The 20,700-nt window shown below is 41.4% G+C and overlaps 1 protein-coding gene across 1 annotated transcript; it reads right to left on the bottom strand.

Moving 5' to 3' along the window:
• Positions 1 to 377: 377 nt before the first annotated feature.
• glmp (glycosylated lysosomal membrane protein) lies at positions 378 to 19,362 on the bottom strand. The gene is made up of 6 exons (XM_060915488.1): positions 19,237 to 19,362; positions 5,989 to 6,261; positions 4,470 to 4,634; positions 3,572 to 3,790; positions 3,227 to 3,489; positions 378 to 2,932 (listed from the first exon to the last, which is right to left on the bottom strand). The coding sequence occupies exons 1-6, from the start codon at positions 19,336 to 19,338 to the stop codon at positions 2,764 to 2,766; spliced, it is 1,191 nt and encodes a 396-aa protein (XP_060771471.1). The 5' UTR covers positions 19,339 to 19,362; the 3' UTR covers positions 378 to 2,763.
• Positions 19,363 to 20,700: the final 1,338 nt, after the last annotated feature.

The following is a 20,700-nucleotide window of genomic DNA, read 5'->3' as shown; positions in this document are numbered from 1 at the left end:
AGAAACAGTGCTTTCTAACAGAGCTTTCTTTAAAGCTGAGTGAGAAGACCTTGAAATGAGTGTTTCAGTAGACTGGCTGAGAACCAAACTGTCCTTCTACCTCACTCGATCAGCAGGTCTCTGTATCCGAGGCTCCAGATCTATTAAACCTGGAATCAGTGTGGATTTGGTAAATGTGGAGATTTGCAATGCAGTTGGCCAAATGGCCAGCAAGGTCAGCATGGACTGGTTATGAAGGATGATCTTTAATCTTAGACTGCTGTCCAACAAACTGATTACGTGTATTTATATTTACTGTTTTAGTATTTTTTGTAAGACTCACTTGAGTGTATAATAAAGTTTGACAAAACAAACAAACTTTCAGGAACAAGATGGTCTTAAATATAATCATGAATTTTATTTCTTCAGTTAGATTCAAAATGCATATTCATACAAACCTTCTGTACATCACACATCATGCTCAGGTCAGTTCTACAGCTTAAAGTCAAGACTGATCTTTTCTCATGGCATCTCAGTGTGGATTACTGTCCATCAAAATAAACCCAAGTACGATGATGTATTAGGGCCCGTGTTGGTTAAAGAAGTAAATTACAGAGCGTGTGTGTGTGTGTGTGTGTGTGTGTGTGTGTGTAATATTCTGAGAAAAAAAAAAAACTTGGAAAGTCACAACTTTGAGAGAAAAATGCAAATTCTCAGATTAAAAAGTTATACATTTATGAGGGGGAAAAAAACCCTTGGAAAAATAGCAGGTTAAAGACCCGTGTTATTGCACTTTGCAGATCACCGCCATCACACCACAGACGCCACGGCTGAGCCGAGAGGTCGGGGAAATGCAGTCTTTCCTCCTCTATTGCACAATATAAAAGAAGAAAATGCAACAGATTTCCAATATTTCCCAGAATGCACTGCAGCCAGAAAGCATGATTGTTGTCTCAGAGAATACGGGGTTTTCCCTTCATAAATTTACACCTTAAATCTCAGAATTTGAGGTATTTTTCCTCAGAATATTGCCCTCTTCCCAGAGCTCTGCATTTTATACAAAAGCATGTGAATTTCTTTTTGAAAAATGTAAAAAAAAAACCAACAAAAAAAAAAACAACCCAAGAGAAAGAAAGTATCATGTATAAGGCAGTTTAGAGATGTTTTCCCTGTAAATCTGAAGTGTTTCAATTTTGTCACAAAGGAGCAAGTTATATAATAATATACAGTATGTCTTTGTGTACACAATACAAGTCATATAAAACAATTTGAGGTGAGAAGAAAAAAGTCAGGGTTCTCCAGTTTGTCCTTCTGTGGGAACCATTAAAGGTTCTCGGTAGATCCCTAGCGCAGATCCCTGGGTTCTCCTTCAGTAAAGTGAGTCAGTGAAACACAATAGCATCCCTGAGGCTGATTCTGTGTGGAAATGTTTTAGTCTCACTTTCGCCTCTGAAAATCACTGAGGTCGATTCAACCAATAAAACCAGACGGGGTTGTGTGGAACATCACAAGTCCCTGTGAACGAGCATTTATATAAACCTGTGATTCTCAGCTGCACGACTGTCAGAGCTGCTGTTATAGAGAATTAATCAATGCCTTCTGGCCAATCAGAGTCCAGAATCCAACAGTGCTGGGGGACATTTTACTAGATGTGCTCCCTCTGTGAGAACATTTTAACAGAAATAGAACAGAACCCCAGTGTGATGGTGTGAACAACAGGAGAGGGAGGGGACAAAGGCAGTAATTTGACATACTGTATTAGGACACGCCCACATCCAGTATCATGGCAGTTTGATTCTTAAACCGCTTCTTAAAAAGGTTCTCTAATCCCTGAGCCAACACCAGGTCTGGCTCCAGTTCACACCCCATTACTGTGTGAAAAGCAGTCAAATTAATTAAGCCCCGCCCACACCAATCATCATTCAGATCCAAAGGTGACTTCTGATTGGTCAGTCAGTCTCCGTAAAAAACAATGACAAATTCCACCATGGAGAGAGAAAGAAAGGAAGGAGTGAGAGAAATTAATATGAACGACAATGATGGTGAACTGAGATTGACCATTGGTTAGTTTTTACATGTGGGCAGGGCTACATATGGTACAGAGTTGATTGACACAGTCAATTACTACTCTTCTCATTGGTCAGTTTTCACACTCCCAGCAGTGATTAAATCATGACTTCTCATTGGCTGGTTTGTACAAGGGTGGGGCTACACATTATATTCTACAAGTGGGCAGGGCATGTAACTATTTTTACTGATTACATTTTCAAACAGAGCTTGGCTTCAGAAAGTGTCGTGAACTGTGATTTGCTGTTTGTCTTGTCATTGAGATGTTTTATTGGTCAGTATAAACATGGGCGGGGCTTAAATATTACATCACAGTCGAGGTTACATTCAGCTCGGACTTGATTAATTTTTGGTCAGTTATTATGCTCAGGTCCGAGCCGAATTATACAGAGAACACAGTGGATTGTTATTCGCTGTTTGCCCTGTCACTGGTCTTTGCATTAGTCAGTTTGCACAAGTGGGCGGGGCCTAGAATGCCATATCAGTTGACTTATTATTGCAACATTATTTAAAAAAAAAACTGAAGTAATTAATATTTAGAACATAGATTTACAGAAAAAAAAAAAAATTCTATAAGTCAGTAGTCATTTTATGCACGTGGGAGGGGCTTGCAGCATGACATCAGTTGATTGAGGTTTATCGTCAGGTGAAATGTCTTCCCTTTGATCTTTTTTTTTTTTTTACATATGGGTGTGGCTCGTGTCGCAGCTGCCAGCCTCAGTTGATCGTTTCATAATGGCTGAGCATATTCCTTTTTCGTACACAGATGTAAACTCCGCCCACTATGAGGAGGAGGAGAGGAGTACCGAGACCGACAGCCATGATGGCGATCACCAGCACAGAGAAGAAATCTGACGGAGGAGTCCCGACTCCCACCAGCATGGTCCTGAGACAGAGAAAAAAAATAATTACGTGAAAATAATCACAAACTCACTGCCATTTTATTTACTGTTGCACAGTTGTTGCTATGGTTACATCATCTTCCTGTGTTCCCACACAATATTGTTACTGATCGATTTCTTTACATGAAATTAAAATTATTGGTTTAATTATTGGTGAAATAAAATTAAAAATGTTTGATCATAAATTGAAATAACTAATATTTTTGTATATTTATTTCTGGCAAATTATTATATTTCACATTTTATTAATGAACACTGAGCTGTGTGTACTGACTGACCAGCTGAGGAAGTGGGTGGAGTTTGGGGCAGGCTCAGAAGTCACGTTAAAGGTGATGTTGAGACCGTGTGTGAGGGGATTCTGGGTAAAATAGGCTGCGATGATGTGTGAGGCTGGAGCTTGAGGCAGGATGGCGGGTTCTGAGTGGCTGCACGGTGCTGCGTCCTCAATGGCAGGAAGATTCTTCTGATACACTACAGGCTTCCACTGAGAGAATCCCACCGTGGAGGAGGAGTTATCATGAGACCACACCCACTCTGACACCTGAGAAAGAAGGATTATGAATGTCAAGTTTAGACACAATATTATACAGTAATATGTAAATTAACTTTGCGTCCACGCCCACCTGGAAGATGGAAGGTGTGTATTCATCGTCGATGGACCTGTGAATGTCGACTTGGGTCTGAAGGTCCACCTCGCTCACTGTCTGGAGTTCCAGGGCGAAATGTGATTGGTTGGTTCGTGGCATCACACCTTTCAACACGATGCGCAGCTGGGAGGAGTTGGCATTGTGGAGGAGACTAGGCCACGCCTCCTCTCGGCCAGAAGAATCGTACACTGAAAACTGAGAAAAATGAATACATCATCATCTCATCGAGCTGACAGGTGCGGAGTTTATACAGTCAAGTATTGGCCGTCATCCGTCCAGCATCGTCCACGTTTCATGAAAATCACTACTTCTCCCTCAATTCCTCACCGTTTTAGATTCTTTCTGGTAAATAGGTCGGTATTCCTAGGGTGGATATCGCTTCTATATATAGCTTGTAGTGTTTATAGCTCACAACATTTATTGTGCAAGGTGGCCCACTTTAGATCGTTCCTTCTGGACTACACGGGGCTGGAGTGAACCACGCCATGATTGTCTCATTGTGACTATTTTCATTATTATTATTATTATTAACATTATTAGGATAGCATTTTGGGAAACTAAAGCTTTAAAAGCTTTTATATTTTACGTAAGGAATAAAATACTTGGGGGCGTGCTGTTATGGAGGGGAAAAAAACAAAACAGCTTGTCATTTTACTGAAAAAGTGCAAAGTAGCGTAAACAACTCTGTCCTGAAGATGGTGGAACGCTTAAAGTTGATGAACAGAAAACTGTGCGCTGGCCCTTTAAGAACGTCTTTATCATCTTAGCAGCATGAGAGACTACAGATGCTCGTAATATAGACCTGGAGGTTACCTGCCCTTGAAGAATCATCATTCCTCAGAGTGTGTGTGTGTGTGTGTGTGTGTGTCCTCACATGCAGACACAGGGAGGAGTTGCTGCTGTCGAGTCTCCCACAGAGCAGAGCCGTGTGGTGTGTGTAATCCACCGTCTTGTTCACATCGTCCCAGTCAAAGTCCTTGAGCTCATATGGAGACAAGACATTCTGCCCCGTGCTGTTCGACTCATCATACTCCCACAACTGAGACACACACACACAAAAAAAAAAAAAATTATCAAAAAAATGGAGTCACATAGGAAAGTTATTGCTCCAAAAGACACAGTGTGATTTATCAGATGCTTTAGAAAGCTTCAGGTTACTGAAAGGACAGGAAGTGTTAGAAACAGCCCTGGAACACTTCGCCTAAGGGCATTTACCCTCGTCTACCTCCTCGCGTGTGAGAGATACGTGTTTGAGTCAACACATCATTGCTGCTCTGTTCAGATGCAGCTTTCAAAATGGCTGTAATATATATATGAAGCGGGTACACAAACCCTTCACAGCTCGAGAACATTTCTCAGGCACTTCCTGGTTCAGTCGTTTAAAACGCTTCACAGTTTTAACACTCTCACGCACTTCTGAAGCAGCTCACATATACCCCTTTTCCACCAAATCAGTTCCAGGGCTGGTTCGGGGCCAGTGCTGGTGCTGGTTTACAACTCGTTCAACTTGCGAGCCAGCTGAGAACCAGTTTGCTTTTCCATCGCTCGCGGTGCCACGTCATTACGTCGCTGTATACGTCAGTTACGTCGCTACGTTTGCTTAAACCTTGGCGCGAATATCGAAGCAAAAACAACACGGAAGAAGCAGCAGCAGCAACAACAACAATAACAATAATAATGGATGACTTCGTGTTTGTACAGCTGCGGCTTCTCGCCGCTTAAAAATGGCGATCTTTCGCGGTCTTGTTATTGTTGTTGGTCTTAACAACTCTGCCCCCCTGCTAACGTAAGCGGTTCTTTCCTCTGGCCCAGCAAAGAGTTGGTGCTAGCCTGGAACCGGTTTTTCCGGCCCCAGAGCCAGTTCTTTGTCAGTGGAAACAGAAAATCCGGTTCCAAACTAAGCACTGGCCCCGAACCAGCCCCTGCTTTGGTGGAAAAGGGGCACTAGAGAGTTTCCTCTTCCAGCCTTTTTAGATCAAGATCAAGCTTTCTAAAGCATTCTGGTTTTAAATGTTCTACAGAAGAAGGTTTCAGGCTTTCGAGAACACTTCCTGGTTGATCAGAACCCATCCGAGTTTGAATGTTCTGGTCAAGCCTCCTAGAGCATTTCCTGGTTCTAATGTTCTAGCACATGTACTGGGTGGGGTGAGCTTTCCAGAGCACCGCTCCAACAGATGGAGCGTTCTAGAGCACTTGTGAGTACACAGATCTAGAACTCTCTCCAGGTGCTGGAGATTATACACATTTTATAACAACATTTGTAAGTTCTGGAGCAGCTCGTTAAACAGGAAATGCTTTCACCACCTCACATTTCACTTCCGAGGCACAGCGTACCACCGCGGCTCTGATTAGCACATGATCAGAAGTGTTCTCAGAGGGACAGTGAGACTCACGCGGGTGAAGACGAGAGCACTTCGGTACTGCACGCTGCTCTCGGGTTCCACCTTCACACTGCCGGTTGGGTTGGGACTCAAGAAGCTGCTCCAGTTGATCTCCAGCGTCGATTCGTTGGAGTGTGTGTGGATCAGTAGCAGGGCTGGAGCTCCACCGCTGCAGAACAGGAAGTGCAGCGTGTCGTTGGGGCCGAGGGCCCGTGCATGGAGCACCGAGACCCCAGGGGGCAACTCTGTGGACGGGGCTAACCCAGGGTTCATCTCCAGTGACACCTGAACAGGGAAAGAGGAGATGCGACTTAGAAATTTAATAATGACAGTGATTGTGCTTCAAAAATCATCTGTAAAATAAATTAAAACAAATAACACTCATTCCTTCATATATTTTCTAAACAATTTATTCTCTTAATTTATTTTGCTACTATTATTATTATTATTATTATTAACATGAAGACAAAAAAAAAAATTAAATAAGATATTCAATAAGTAACTGATTAATTTGGGTTTCATTCCAGTAGATCATGAGGATTTTTGCTCCAATTCATGCTGGATCTTTCTATAATTTTCGCACTGGGACACGCCACAGCCAAATCCGAGCCCTGTACAGCGTGTCAAAGGTCACATCACCATCATATCACACCTTATTGTGGAGTACTGATGTGTGTGTTCATCCTGAAAGGTCACATGACCACACACACACACTGTGTGATTAATGCGGAGCTCGTACACATCAGTGTGAGGTCAAACATCAAGTCCCTGTAGCTGAGATTGTCCAAAACAGTCGCCTTGTCTCTGCTCATGATGACGGGAGACGCGCTCCAAAACGGTTTGGAGTTTGAAACGCCATGCCACGATGACCGGCCAACAAGAGGAAGTGAAGAACAGAAGTGAAGAGTGGAAGTGTACCAGGGCTTTTAGAAAGTCAGAACTGAAACTTGAGACAACATGCATTTTAATTTTCTACCAATAGGGTTTGAATGGATTTCAGTGGTTTAGTTTTGGCACCCTCTCGTGAGTGCGCGCGCGCACACACACTAGGACTTCCTCATCCAGCTAAAGATATATTTTATAATTATATAAATACAATTTTAAAATGAGAATTATTCATGAGTGATTCCAAATGATTAATATAAATACTTTATTTTTACACTTTATTCCCATCTCTATAATACTGGGCTTTGTTTTAAAATCACACTTTACTGAATTAAACATCACTGGGAAGTTCGGCAGGCCAGGAACAGAAATATTTGAGATGATGTAATTCAGGGCTAGAATTTCGTGAAAATTTGCAGGAATCTGTTTAGATTCTCACAAAACGGTTTTGCGAGAATCCTGAGAATCCAATAAAATAATTTCAACAACTTTTGTGTTTGTTGTGACTGTGTGTACAAGTTTGAATTCTTTTCACAGGCAGTCAGTTAGCCTCCAACTCAGCCCTCAAACCACAAATACAGTACCAGTTACAGTAATTAAAATACACATCACTTTTATTTCACTCCTTAATCAAGTCAACAACTGAAGAATGGAGCCGAGGACAACATCTTCAAAAGCCTGCCGCAAATACAGTAACTGTTACAGTAAACATTACAATACATATAGTTATTCACAGTAACAAACTCATCACTCTGTTTCAGTCCTTAATCATCAAAAACTGAACAACAGAACATCTGGATGTCAGAAGCCTAACTGCACCAATGTGTCCGGGTCATGCCAAACTATCATTTAGTTTACTCTGCGTCATCACAGACAGCTGAGTCTGAATCATCATCACTACTAGCAGCCACACTAGAGTCAGGCTCAGGATGCACAACGGCATACAAGTCAGTACTGGCAGGAGTAGAGCTGTCTGAGTGACATTCTGGGGTCAAGCCATGGAGGATCTTGTTTCTGTCTTTTCTCATGTCAGTAACCTGTATTTTTGTGTGTTTATCATATATTTATTCATTCATTTCATTAGTCTTGTCTTTCTGATTCTGAATGACTGCACTTTGTGTGTGTCAGACTCCTGTATAGGCTATATTATATATATATATATATATATATATATATATATATATATATATATATATATATGCGCGTGACGATCATCGACCGTGAAACAGAATGCCCACCGTGCTTTGATTTTGTCATAGTGCAGGCTGCATGTCTTATGCCGCTTTTCCACTACCAACGCGGCCGAGTTGGGCTGAGCTGTGCCGTGCTGAGTCGAGCTGAGCGGGGCTGTTGGAGTTGCATTTCGACTACAACCACGCTGAACCGTGCTGGCTGGAAGTGGGTGGACACATTGGGTGGAGTTAGCGAAAGTGGGTGGATGTCACGTGACGTCGTTAGGCGGCGCAAACAGTGACATCAGTGGCCTTTTAAGCGGTAGTCTCATGACCCAGATAGTAAACAATAAACATGGAGGACATGGAGTCGTTAGTGTTGCTGGTCTTGGTGCTGTGGCTTGTTGTCACCGACAACGCCAACAGATACTGGCAAGAGCGTATAGATGAGGCGAGGCGCATAAGGCTTCAGAAATTCTCGTAATTCTTCTTCTTCCGGGTTTACGGTGTTTACAGATCCCAGCGTGCTCGCGGGGCGTGTGTGGGCGTGTGAGGACACTCCTCCTCACCAATCAGTGCACAGGAGAGTGTCTCCTCACGCCCCTAGCCCCACCCAGCTCGGTTTGGCTCGCTTCAGCCCCACTCCAAAACCGTGCGAGTTTTGGGTGCTAAGCAGGGCTGAAGCGAGCTGAGTCGTGCTGCTCTGAGGTAGTCGAAACGCGAGCCGTGTCGGGCTGAAGTGAGCTGAAAAAGGGTAGTGGAAAAGGGCCATTACACCTCGCCTTGACCGCGAAATCGTCCTCAAAGTCGAAGTCATAATTGTCCAAGTAGGTCATCGCCCCACGCCTGTAAACTGCGCCGCGATATTCTTTTCATTTTTTCAACGGATTTCGAGGTGTTTGGCTGACTATCACTTGAGCTGGAGTACGCCATCTTGTTATTCTTGACAACAAAAGCCACCTGGCGAGTACTCGGCGGACTAGATGCAAGCAACACCAAGAGAGTGAAACACACTTTGCACATGCGCAGAACATTTGTTTATCGAAACCATTTGTGGAATTTGTGTTGAAGTGATTATTTTACGATAAAATTACGATATTTCTTGAATATTTTGCGCGAATCCGTTGAGATTCGCCTGGGGAACAATTTACGCGAATACTCACGCGAATCGATTCGCACCAAAATTTTAGCCCTGCAATGATTATTTTAATCTTTCAAAACAATATTTTTCTTGTGTACACAGTTTATTGATGCCATGTTTGTAATTTTTACACCAGTCATCATAAACCAGACACTGATATGTTTTTTTTTTCCTCCTTTTGATATCTTAAAATAGTGACATTTTATCCATAAAACCAGAAATGGGCAATGACGATATAACATCAATATCATTATCAATTACTTTAAGATATCACAGTACCATGACTTTAGGGCTTTTTTTTTCTGTGATCTGATTAGAAGCAGCAGATTTACTGCTAAAATTTTGTACGTAATCTTGTACGTAATATTTGTGTAGATTTTTAAAATAATTCTTCATTCCTGCTTTTCTGTGTTAAATGTCAGATCAGAAGTTTAACCAAACACCAGGTTTGTCTTTAATGCAACTTGTAATACTACTCCCTTTAGAATACTGCAGGGAGATCGCAGACTTACGACTTCTTTAAATCGAGAAATGGTCTAATATCTATTGATATTAGGAAATACCTGCGTACTTTTGGACCTCGTCATGATGCACGGAACTTTGTTCCTAAGAACAACAACTACCACCTTATTTATGAACATAGACAAGATTATTATAGGAAATCATATGTTTTTAGATCTTTTGAGCCTTGGATCACTTTGCCATCTTACATTAAATCCTTTGTTTCATTATCCGTTGATATTTCTCAGTCAAAACAAGGAACTTATAGAAGAAGAAACCTTTATTTGTCACATGCACAGTGAAATTCACCCTCTGCATTTAACCCATCTGAAGCAGTGAACACACGCGTGCACACACTCAGAGCAGTGGGCAGCCACACCAGAGCGCCCGGGGAGCAGTCAGGGGTTCAGTACCTCGCTCAAGGGCACCTCACGTCAACCTAACCGCATGTCTTTGGACTGTGGGGGAAACCGGAGCACCCGGAGGAAACCCACGCAGACACGGGGAGAACATGCAAACTCCACACAGAAAGGCCCTCGCCAGCCGCTGGGCTCGAACCCGGAACCTTCTTGCTGTGAGGCGACAGCGCTAACCACTACATTAAAGTCTAATGAAAATGTAATGATATTGTTTTGCTCATTCATCAGATTCATTCAATTTTTAGTACCTGGCTTTGAACAGATAGCCTTCGTCATGTCTGTCTATTTGGCTCCCCCCCCCCCACACACTTTTTGTTATGTGGTCCTGATGTTGTACCGGTGTCTGACTTAAATTTTATAGATCATATATTTATTCATCAACACGAACCCTGATTCATGTCAACACAATTTTTTTTCTAATGTTTGCTGTTATTATGGTGGAATTATTTACATTACATTAATGGCATTTAGCAGACACTCATTCAGAGTGACATACAGCACACCCGGAGCAGCCTGGGGAGCAGTCAGGGGCCTTAATCAAAGGCACTTCAGCCATTCCTGCTGGGCGAGGGAATCAAACCAGTGACCTTTTGGTCCCCAAGCTGCTTCTCTAACCATCAGGCCATGGCTTCTTATTTATAGTGTAATCTTTGTATTTCTATGCATTTGCATGTATTTTGACTTTTCTGCTCCTCCTACTCAAGCGAGTAGGATGCTTCTTTGCTTTGCTCCTGCTTTCTTAATCTTTATTTCTATACTTTACTTTCTCATTGAATTTCCACTATTTTTTCTCATTTTATTTTTCATCTTTATAAGCTTTTAATTTAATTTTAATTTAATTTCCACTATTTTTTTTTTTTTTTTTAAATGCCAGGAAGCAAAAAATCCTGCAGAAAATGCATGGAACTAGAACAGAGGATTTCTATTCTGGAATCAAAGATTAATGCTCTGCCAAAGACGGACGAATTAAAAGCGATATCTCAGGAAAGGAGTACAGAAACAGTGGCTGAGAATGCAGAGATTGCACTCCGACAGACTGAGGACATTGCAGATCAAGTGGAAGAATTCATAACTCAAGCTGTGAGTACTGAAAACTGGCAAATGATGGGTGCTAAGCCCAAAAACAAAGAGTAATTACTTCAACACCAGCTTGTTCTACAAATTACAATAGGATCTACAATCCTATGGAAAATCCACAGCCCATAAGGCTTCAGAACAAATTTGAATGCCTCAGGGATGTGGAAGAGGATTTGTCAAGCGGACAAACACATAGTAAAAAGAGATCACACCAAGATCGAAGAGCTGTGAGAAGAGGCAAAAAGCAGCTCGTAACACCACCTGATCCCACAACCCTTGTTCTTGGTGATTCCACTGTAAGACAATTAAAAGGTTATGAGATGATTATTTGTTGTCTTCCAAATGCATCCATCTCTGACACCAAAGACAGCATTTTGAAACTCATGTCCGAGCATAAAACTATTAAACGTATCGTTGTGCATGTGGGAGCAAATGATGTTTTCAGAGAACAGCTATTTGTCCAAGATGATTTCAGAAAACTTTCTGAGCTCTACAAGACTGGAATTCAATCTTTTATCAGTGGCCCACTCCCAGCGAGAGGAAGTTTTGCTTTTTCTCGACTCTTCAGTCTTAACACCTGGCTTGGAAAAACTTGTTCTTCATTTGGTATGAACTTCATAGACAATTTTAACCTTTTTTGGAATCGCAAAGAATTTTACAAGCCAAATAGCACTGAACTCAGCTGGATTGGAGCCAAAGTCTTAGCAGACCACTACAAACTTGCAATCTTTTCTCAGCCAGCACCGAGGAAAACAGTTGATAAGATGTCGCAGACTGACATAGTTACAAAGCCTAAACAATCATCTTTGCAAGTCGTCATCAAGGACACACAAACATCTGACTTGCAGGCCTCCCAACATTCAAGGACAGACGACTCCACTTCTCCTCGGATGGATTTCCCAAATAGCATGAAAAAATTGCTCCCAATGGCTACACTCTCTTTTTCCAGCCCAAATCTGTCGCGACAAGCAGTGTACCCAGTTAATCAAAATTGTGTTCGTCCAGGACTTTCAGCTGGCTACAAATCTTTTTCACCATCCAAAAGATACGTCATCTCCAATCCTTTCACCCTTAAACCAAATGGAACATTTAGAAAGTCTTGTTTGATGTACTCTGGGTCCCTGCAAATGGGTGTAGTGTTGAAAACAAGCTGGGACCCCATGACACTATTCCTGTGTTGATAAGAAACAGAAAACAGAGCACATTTAACCCTGGGGGTGAACCAATCTAATCTCCTTCCTGTTTTAAAACAGCATCAGAATGCACAACCAGATACTACTTCTAGACTTTCTGTAAAGCTAGCTCTTCTGAACATTAGATCACTTTTAAACAAGTCATTTTTAATTAATGATCTTATTTGTAAACACAATCTTGATTTTTTGCTTCTAACTGAAACCTGGCTGGATCAAGCAAATAGTGCTACCACCCTTATTGAAGCAGCTCCCCCAAATTTTAATTTTTTGAATGTTACCCGACAAGGGAAAGGTGGAGGGATCGCAAATATATTCGAAGTCTCTTTTCAATGTAAACAATCCTCACTTGATTTTATGTCCTTTGAACACTTATGTGCACTTGTTACATGCTCTCCTAACATATTATTATTAACTATTTACAGGCCTCCGAGACATTCAGCCAAAGTCTTTCTTGAAGAGTTTGGTGAACTGTTGTCAGTCATTTGCTTAGAGTTTGACTGTCTTATTATATCTGAGGATTTTAACTTGCATGTAGATAATACTGATAACATTTATGCCAAAGAACTACTTGCAATTATTGATAACTTTAACCTAGTACAACATGTACAGGGACTGACCCATTCTCGTGGTCATACTCTTGACCTCGTCATCACAAAGGGTCTTACTGTTTCTAATACTGTTGTTGACCTGGCCTTATCCGATCATTTTTGTGTTTTCTTTGAAGTTTCTATGTCTCCTCACATTCAGAATAGCTCAACGACTATAGGTAGGAGAGTCATAAAAGACAACACGTGCTCTTTTTGAGCAAGCTCTCTCTCAGAACTCAACCAAAATGTCAGACTCTGTAGATGATTTACTGGAATTTTTTAATTTAAATATGACCCAAATTATGGATGATATTGCTCCATTCAAAATAAAAAAAAAAGAGTCAATGATAAGCAGAAAGCACCATGGAAGCAGTACCCGGCTGTTAAACTGCTAAAGAGAGAATGTAGAAAGACTGAAAGAAAATGGCGCAAATCTAAACTTCACATCCATTATCAAATCCATAAAGAGATCCTTTGTAATTATAATTATGAAATTCGTAAAGCAAGACAGTCTTTCTTCTCCAACATCATCAGCAGGAATATGAACAATGCCCGTGTGCTATTTTCAACAGTAGAGAAGCTAACTAATCCCCCACCACAATTAGCACCTGAATTTCTCTCAGTTAATAAATGCAATGAGTTTGCATCCTTTTTCAAAGGTAAAATTGATAAAATACGGCAGAATATTTCTCATAATATATCTCAGTTGCAAAAAATTTAAAAACTGCAATCACCAATGACACAGATAGATAACTTCAACACAATGTCAGAATTTTGTTTAATTGATTATGAGACTCTTGAAAAAAACTGTACAAAATCTCAGTTCTTCAACATCTGAATTGGACATTCTGCCCACCAACTTTTAAGTCTGTTCTTCATCTTATAATTACAGATGTGCTTCAAATTATAAATACATCCTTGGAGACTGGTGTTGTTCCTGTGTCCCTAAAAAAAGCTGTTGTAAAGCCCCTTCTTAAAAAAATAATCTGGATCCTTCAGTGTTAAATAACTACAGGCCAATATCAAATCTACCATTCATCGGGAAAATCCTGGAAAAAATTGTCTTCAATCAATTAACTGCCTTCTTGATATCAAACAGCCGTTTTGATAATTTTCAGTCAGGATTTCATGCCAATCATAGCACTGAAACAGCGCTGATTAAAGTTATAAATGACATACGTCTTAATACTGATGCAGGCAAAACATCGGTCCTGGTATTACTGGACCTCAGTGCAGCTTTTGATACTGTTGATCACAACATACTGCTATATCGACTTGAACATTGGGTTGGGTTGACTGGTAAAGTTATCAATTGGTTAAAATCATACTTAAAAGATAGAAGCTTCTTTGTTACCCTGGGAAATTGTTCCTCAGCGTCAATGTCCTTGACCTGTGGTGTCCCCCAGGGGTCGATTCTTGGACCATTACTTTTCAACCTTTATATGCTCCCACTTGGGCAAATTATCAATAAAAATTCAATTTTGTATCACTGCTATGCAGATGATACCCAAATTTATTTTGCTCTATCACCTAATGATTATGCCCCCCTTGAATGTCTCTACCAGTGTATCGATCAAATCAATAGCTGGATGTCACAAAATTTTCTTCAGCTGAACACAGATAAAACAGAAGTAATTCTATTTGGAAAAAAAGATGAAAGACTCAGGATTACCACTATTCTTGACACAAAAGGGATTAAAACTAAAGAAATGGTTAAAAATCTTGGTGTTTTCATTGACAGCGAGCTAAACTTTGACAGTCACATGAAAGCAATCACTAAAACGGCATTTTATCACCTAAAAAACATTTCCAAACTAAGAGGACTTATGTCAAAAAATGATCTGGAAAAACTAATACATGCCTTCATCTCTAGTAGGGTTGATTACTGCAATGGCCTTTTCACAGGCTTGCCAAAAAAGACCATCAAACGACTTCAGCTGGTTCAAAATGCAGCGGCTAGGGTTCTCACACGAACAAAAAGAACAGAGCACATTACTCCAATTCTAAGGTCCCTTCACTGGCTTCCAGTAAGCTACAGAATTGATTTTAAAGTATTACTGCTGGTGTACAAATCTCTAAATGGTACAGGGCCCAATTACCTCTCTGATATGTTGCAACGGCCTAACCCAATCAGATCTACCAGATCGCAACAGAAAAATTTACTATTAAAACCAGTTGTTAAAACAAAGTGTGGTGAAGCAGCTTTTAGCTACTATGCAGTGCAGCTATGGAACCAACTGCCAGAGGACATTAAAAATGCTCCTGCTGTTGGCAGCTTCAAATCTAGGTTAAAGACCAAGCTGTTTTCAGATGCTTTCTGTTAAATATTGTCTTCTTTACATTCTTTATAATCTTTACTTCTCTGCATGTTTTAAATTTACTTTAACTTTATCCTATTTTATTCTTTATTCTATTCTGTTGGGGTTTTTTTCTTCTTTCTCATCTTATTTGAACTACTACTTCATTTTATTATTTTATTTTTTACTATTATTTAATTCTTATTTTCTTTTAATTTCTTTTAATTAATTGTTTTAGAATAAAAATAAAATTATTTTATGTAATTTTATTTCTCTATTGTTTACTGTTTTTGTTTTTACTTCTGTAAAGCACATTGAACTGCCATTGTGTATGAAATGTGCTATATAAATAAACTTGCCTTGCCTTCTATGTGTGAGCATGTAGGGGTGAGGTGATGATTGGGATGCAGGTCCTGTTCCTTTCTTCTGTCACATTTCATTTGTTCATAATTAGCTAACTGTGGGTGGTAAAAGAGAGCAACTGGACTTGCTTGAAGACGTTTCACCTCTCATCCGAAACGCTTCTTCAGTTCTGTCTGACTAATAAGGAGTATCAGGTATTTATCCTCTCATGGATGAGAAGCAATCCTAAGGTGTCGTTGAGTCATCCTGTTGGTGTGGGTCACTGGGGGCTGGGTGTGAACGGCCTAGAGAGTCTTTGGGGTGATCAATGGATTGCTGGTTTTCCCTTGCCCCGTTTCCACCAAAGCAGTTCCAGGGCTGATTCAGGGCCAGTGCTTAGTTTGGAACCGGGTTTTCTGTTTCCACTGAACAAAGAACTGGCTCTGGGGCCAGAAAAACCGGTTCCAGGCTAGCACCAACTCTCTGCTGGGCCAGAGGAAAGAACCGCTTACGTCAGCAGGGGGGCGGAGTTGTTAAGACCAACAACAATAACAAGACCGCAAAAGATCGCCATTTTTAAGCAACGAGAAGCAGCAGCTGTACAAACACGAAGTCATCCCTTATTATTGTTGTTGCTGCTGCTTCTTCCGTGTTGTTTTTGCTTCGATATTCGCGCCAAGGTTTATGCAAACGTAGTGACGTAACTGACGTGGCTTCCCTTAGCACCGCGAGCTATGGAAAAGCAAACTGGTTCTCAGCTGGCTCGCAAGTTGAACGAGTTGTGAACCAGCACTGGAACTCATTTTGTGGAGTAAACACAAAAAAATGCCGAAAACCAGTTTCCTAGCTCCGCTTTGTCTCACATTGTGTGCGTTAACAGTTTTAGCCAGATGTAAAACACCTCTGAGAAATCCTCTGCAAAGACACCATCTACGTCCTGTTTTATTTGGCAGCCCGTCACATGCTGCCTATTTGCCATATGGATCAGAAGCCTACTTCACTTTGGCTCTCTGCCGTCAATCGGCCATTTTGGATTCACTGTCACTCAATTCAAGATCTTGTGCTCTCAAGTTATTCGCTAGTGGCGTGCTTTTGCTCGGAGGAGACGTTGAGCCCCAACCCTGGCCTTTCTAATGCTCCATCTGAGCGTGGTTTAAACGCGCTATATTTAAATGCTAGAAGTGTCAAGGCTCTCATTCCACTCGAAGAGAACCCTTCACGTAAAATATGCAAACTAGCCATTCTGTAAAAGTTGGTCTACCGAAATTCGTACGACGTGGTTTGCATTAGTGAAACATGGCTGGTTGAGTCAGTCTTATCTTTGGAGATTTTTACAGGATACACTATCTTTCGCAAGGATAGAGTAAACAAAACTGGCGGGGGCGTACTTATTGCAGTTAAGCCCGAAATCAAGGCTTGACGCCGGCAAGAACTAGAGAGAGACAATGCCGAGTTCATAGTTGTTGAGCTCTACAAGAACCATAATTCACTGGTTATTCTTTATACATTTTATCATCCTGAACCGGGGCCTGAGGATCTACACGAGCTCAACCTTTCTTTGCAAGAGTCACCAGCTTGTTTTATTCTCGTCTGAGACGTCAATCTTCGTTCTGTCATCTGGTCTCCGGACGAATCACCCCAGCAAACACGGGCGTATCTTCAGTAGACGAGGCGTTTCGTACTCTTATGGAGGATAATTTCTTTCGGAACTATGTATGTAAATATTTTTCCCCAGATAAATTCCGTAGCCTCCCTGTTTTCAAATCATCCCTGTTCAAGCTGTACTTTGAATTACTGACCTCCACCTATAATACGGACTTTTCATGTACTTGGTCTGTGTACCGTGACTGTGGTTGCCACAGATCAATTTAGTCTAATTTTAATTGTATGATTTTTCTCTTTTATACCTTCGAGGAAACACCTTGCATGAGTCGCCCGTTCGTGTTCTCCCCTTTGGGCTGACTTACTTTATTATGTTTATTTTTATGTTTATTTTGTAACAGTCCAATAAAGTTGGTTAAAAAAAAAAGGGCATCAGTCCTCCTGTGAGTCACTGAAAACAGCTGGGTTTTGGTGTGCATTCAGTTGTCTGGGAAGTGTGCCAAGGACTGCATTGTAGGTGGCTGATAAATGATGTCTTAGACCCCCACCTCTGTTCAGTGATGGCCGTTCCAGGTTGACAAAAATGGCTTCTTTAACTCCTCGCTCATACCAACGATCCTCTCTGGCTAAAATGCATATGTTGCAATCCTGAAATGAGTGTCCTTTGTTGTTAAGATGAAGATAGACAGCAGAGTTCTGGCCTGAGGAACTGGCTCTCCTGTGTTGAGCCATGCGCCTGTGAAGCGGTTGTTTTGTTTCCCCAATATCTCATCTCATTATCTGTAGCTGCTTTATCCTGTTCTACTGGGTCGCAGGCAAGCTGGAGCCTATCCCAGCTGACTACGGGCGAAAGGCGGGGTACACCCTGGACAAGTCGCCAGGTCATCACAGGGCTGACACATAGACACAGACAACCATTCACACTCACATTCACACCTACGGTCAATTTAGAGTCACCAGTTAACCTAACCTGCATGTCTTTGGACTGTGGGGGAAACCGGAGCACCCGGAGGAAACCCACGCGGACACGGGGAGAACATGCAAACTCCACACAGAAAGGCCCTCGCCGGCCACGGGGCTCAAACCCAGACCTTCTTGCTGTGAGGTGACAGTGCTAACCATACACTGCGTTGTCCTGTTTGTGTCTGGCTATTATGTCCTGAGGGTGGACCGGTTTCTGCTTCAGGGTGTTACTGGGTCTGATACCCCTTTTCCACCAAATCAGTTCCAGGGCTGGTTCAGGGCCAGTGCTGGTGCTCGTTCAACTTGCGAGCCAGCTGAGAACCAGTTTGCTTTTCCATAGCTCGTGGTGCTAAGAGAAGCCACGTCATTACATCGCTGTATACGTCAGTTACGTCACTACGCTTGCATAAACCTTGGCGCGAATATCGAAGCAAAAACACGGAAGAAGCAGCAGCAACAACAACAATAATAATAATGGATGACTTCGCGTTTGTACAGCTGCTGCTTCTCGGCACTTAAAAATGGAGATCTTTCGCAGTCTTGTTATTGTTGTCGGTCTTAACAACTCCGCCCCCCCCCCCGCTGACATAAGCGGTTCTTTCCTCTGGCCCAGCAGAGAGTTGGTGCTAGCCTGGAACCGGTTTTTCTGGCCCCAGAGCCAGTTCTTTGTCAGTGGAAACAGAAAACCCGGTTCCAAACTAAGCACTGGCCCCGAACCAGCCCTGGAACTGCTTTGGTGGAAAAGGGGCATGAATGTACCGGAATGTTGTGTTTGTAGAAGATCCTCCTGAGTTTCTCAGATAGACCAGAAATGTATGGAATGACAGTGTTCTTGTGTTTGTTCCTGTTATCCTCCTTGTCACATTTTTTTGTGTAAATGTGGCAAAGTCAATAAATTACACTCAAGGCATTTTGTGAGCAGTCCTAGAGATCAGGATACACACTGTGTACAAACACAAAACTATCAGATCAGTCCAGTCTGATCAATAACAATCACTGGAAGGGAAAAACCTATTATTGTATGAAAATAAAAGCATATTTATGATCTCCCTCTGAAATAATTCCTTGTAAACATCTTTACCTTCCGTCTGAAAGTGTCCCCGTTCGCCATGAATCCACTCACACAGCACACTGCCTGAACTAAAGTGAAATAAACGCAGTAAAGCGCTTTAGACTCCGCCATGCTGCAGCAAACACAGCACTCTGCTCATGCGGAAGTGAAACTCTGCTCTCACGTGACCCCGGTCAGCTGACTCACACCGTCATGGCGCAGCGGTTCTGCGCATGCGTGCCAACTGCTCAAACTCCTCCTGGGGGAGATTTATGGGTGGTTCTCCACTATAGTTGCAAATTGGTGTCACCTCACTTAACAAGTATTCTGAGACCAGGCCTTTAAATAAAATCAGGGTGTCTGTGTTTATATGCCTTCCTACTGATTATAAAAATGAATTGATATTAAATTTTATCCACTCAAATATAATAGTGTTGGTAGAATTTTTCATTGGAAGTACCCAAGGGGGTCCAAAATGTGTGTCTCATACATCCCAGAAGGAAAATAAACCCTTGCTGAAAAATATTTATTGGTATTATTTTGTGTCACCCATTGAAATATGATCAATATTGTCCATGCAGCATGAAGAAAAGCACATTTTGAAAATATTTCCAATACTAGTCAGAAATTTTCCCACCAAGAAATTGATTTTTGGTGTCCCAAGTAATTAAGTCAGTACACTAACAGTACTAACTACTAGAGACACCTGGGGAAAATGGACAGAACTATTCTACTGAGATGACTGCAGTGCATTGTGGGAATCCCACAAGTTCAAGGGAGGGAAACATTGAATTTCATATTGTGGTAGTTTTCCAGCATTGTTCACGTTTGTATGGCAATTTTTAACAGAATTTATAATAGCAGTCAATACACTAACACTTCTAGAATGATGTAGGCCCAGCTTTGTCATGAAAACATGTTTGTGCCATGAATGTGAGTTAGAAGACCTTTCAACTAGACTACAATGCACAGGCATCATATACACATCTGCACCCTGGTGACCAGATGATGAACTATTTGTCCATACACTAACAGTCCATACACTAACACCAGGGTCTGTTTGTGTACTGACTATTGTGTTAGTGTATTGACCAATTTGATAGGATGACAGTTTGATGTCTCTCGATCCCTTTTGTCAACCTACTAGTATATAGGCCTACCTAGTACATGTATCCTACCAGGATATCTTTAAAGGTTTTCTGATTAGGCCTAGTCAATTTCTGAGAGTGTCTGTGTACTGACTTAAAAATTTGAAATTGCCCCCCCCGTACTCACCTTTTACAAACTGTTAATTTTACTTCCAGCTTCCCCTACTTACTACCTGGTTGAATGATTGATCTTTACTGTTCTGCTCAAATAATCAACTTCGTTGTCTTATTTTTGAACATGTCAGTACACAAACATGCTGTCAGTACACAAACGCTGCACCCTTTTAATACATATATTTATTGTTCTATTGTGATAAATATACATTTTCAAATAGAATTATTTATA

This window comes from Neoarius graeffei, chromosome 2 (genome assembly GCF_027579695.1).
Source record: "Neoarius graeffei isolate fNeoGra1 chromosome 2, fNeoGra1.pri, whole genome shotgun sequence".
Taxonomy (NCBI): Eukaryota; Metazoa; Chordata; class Actinopteri; order Siluriformes; family Ariidae; genus Neoarius; species Neoarius graeffei.
Note: the sequence above shows the minus strand (reverse complement) of the source record. Positions and strands in the feature narration are given on the sequence as shown.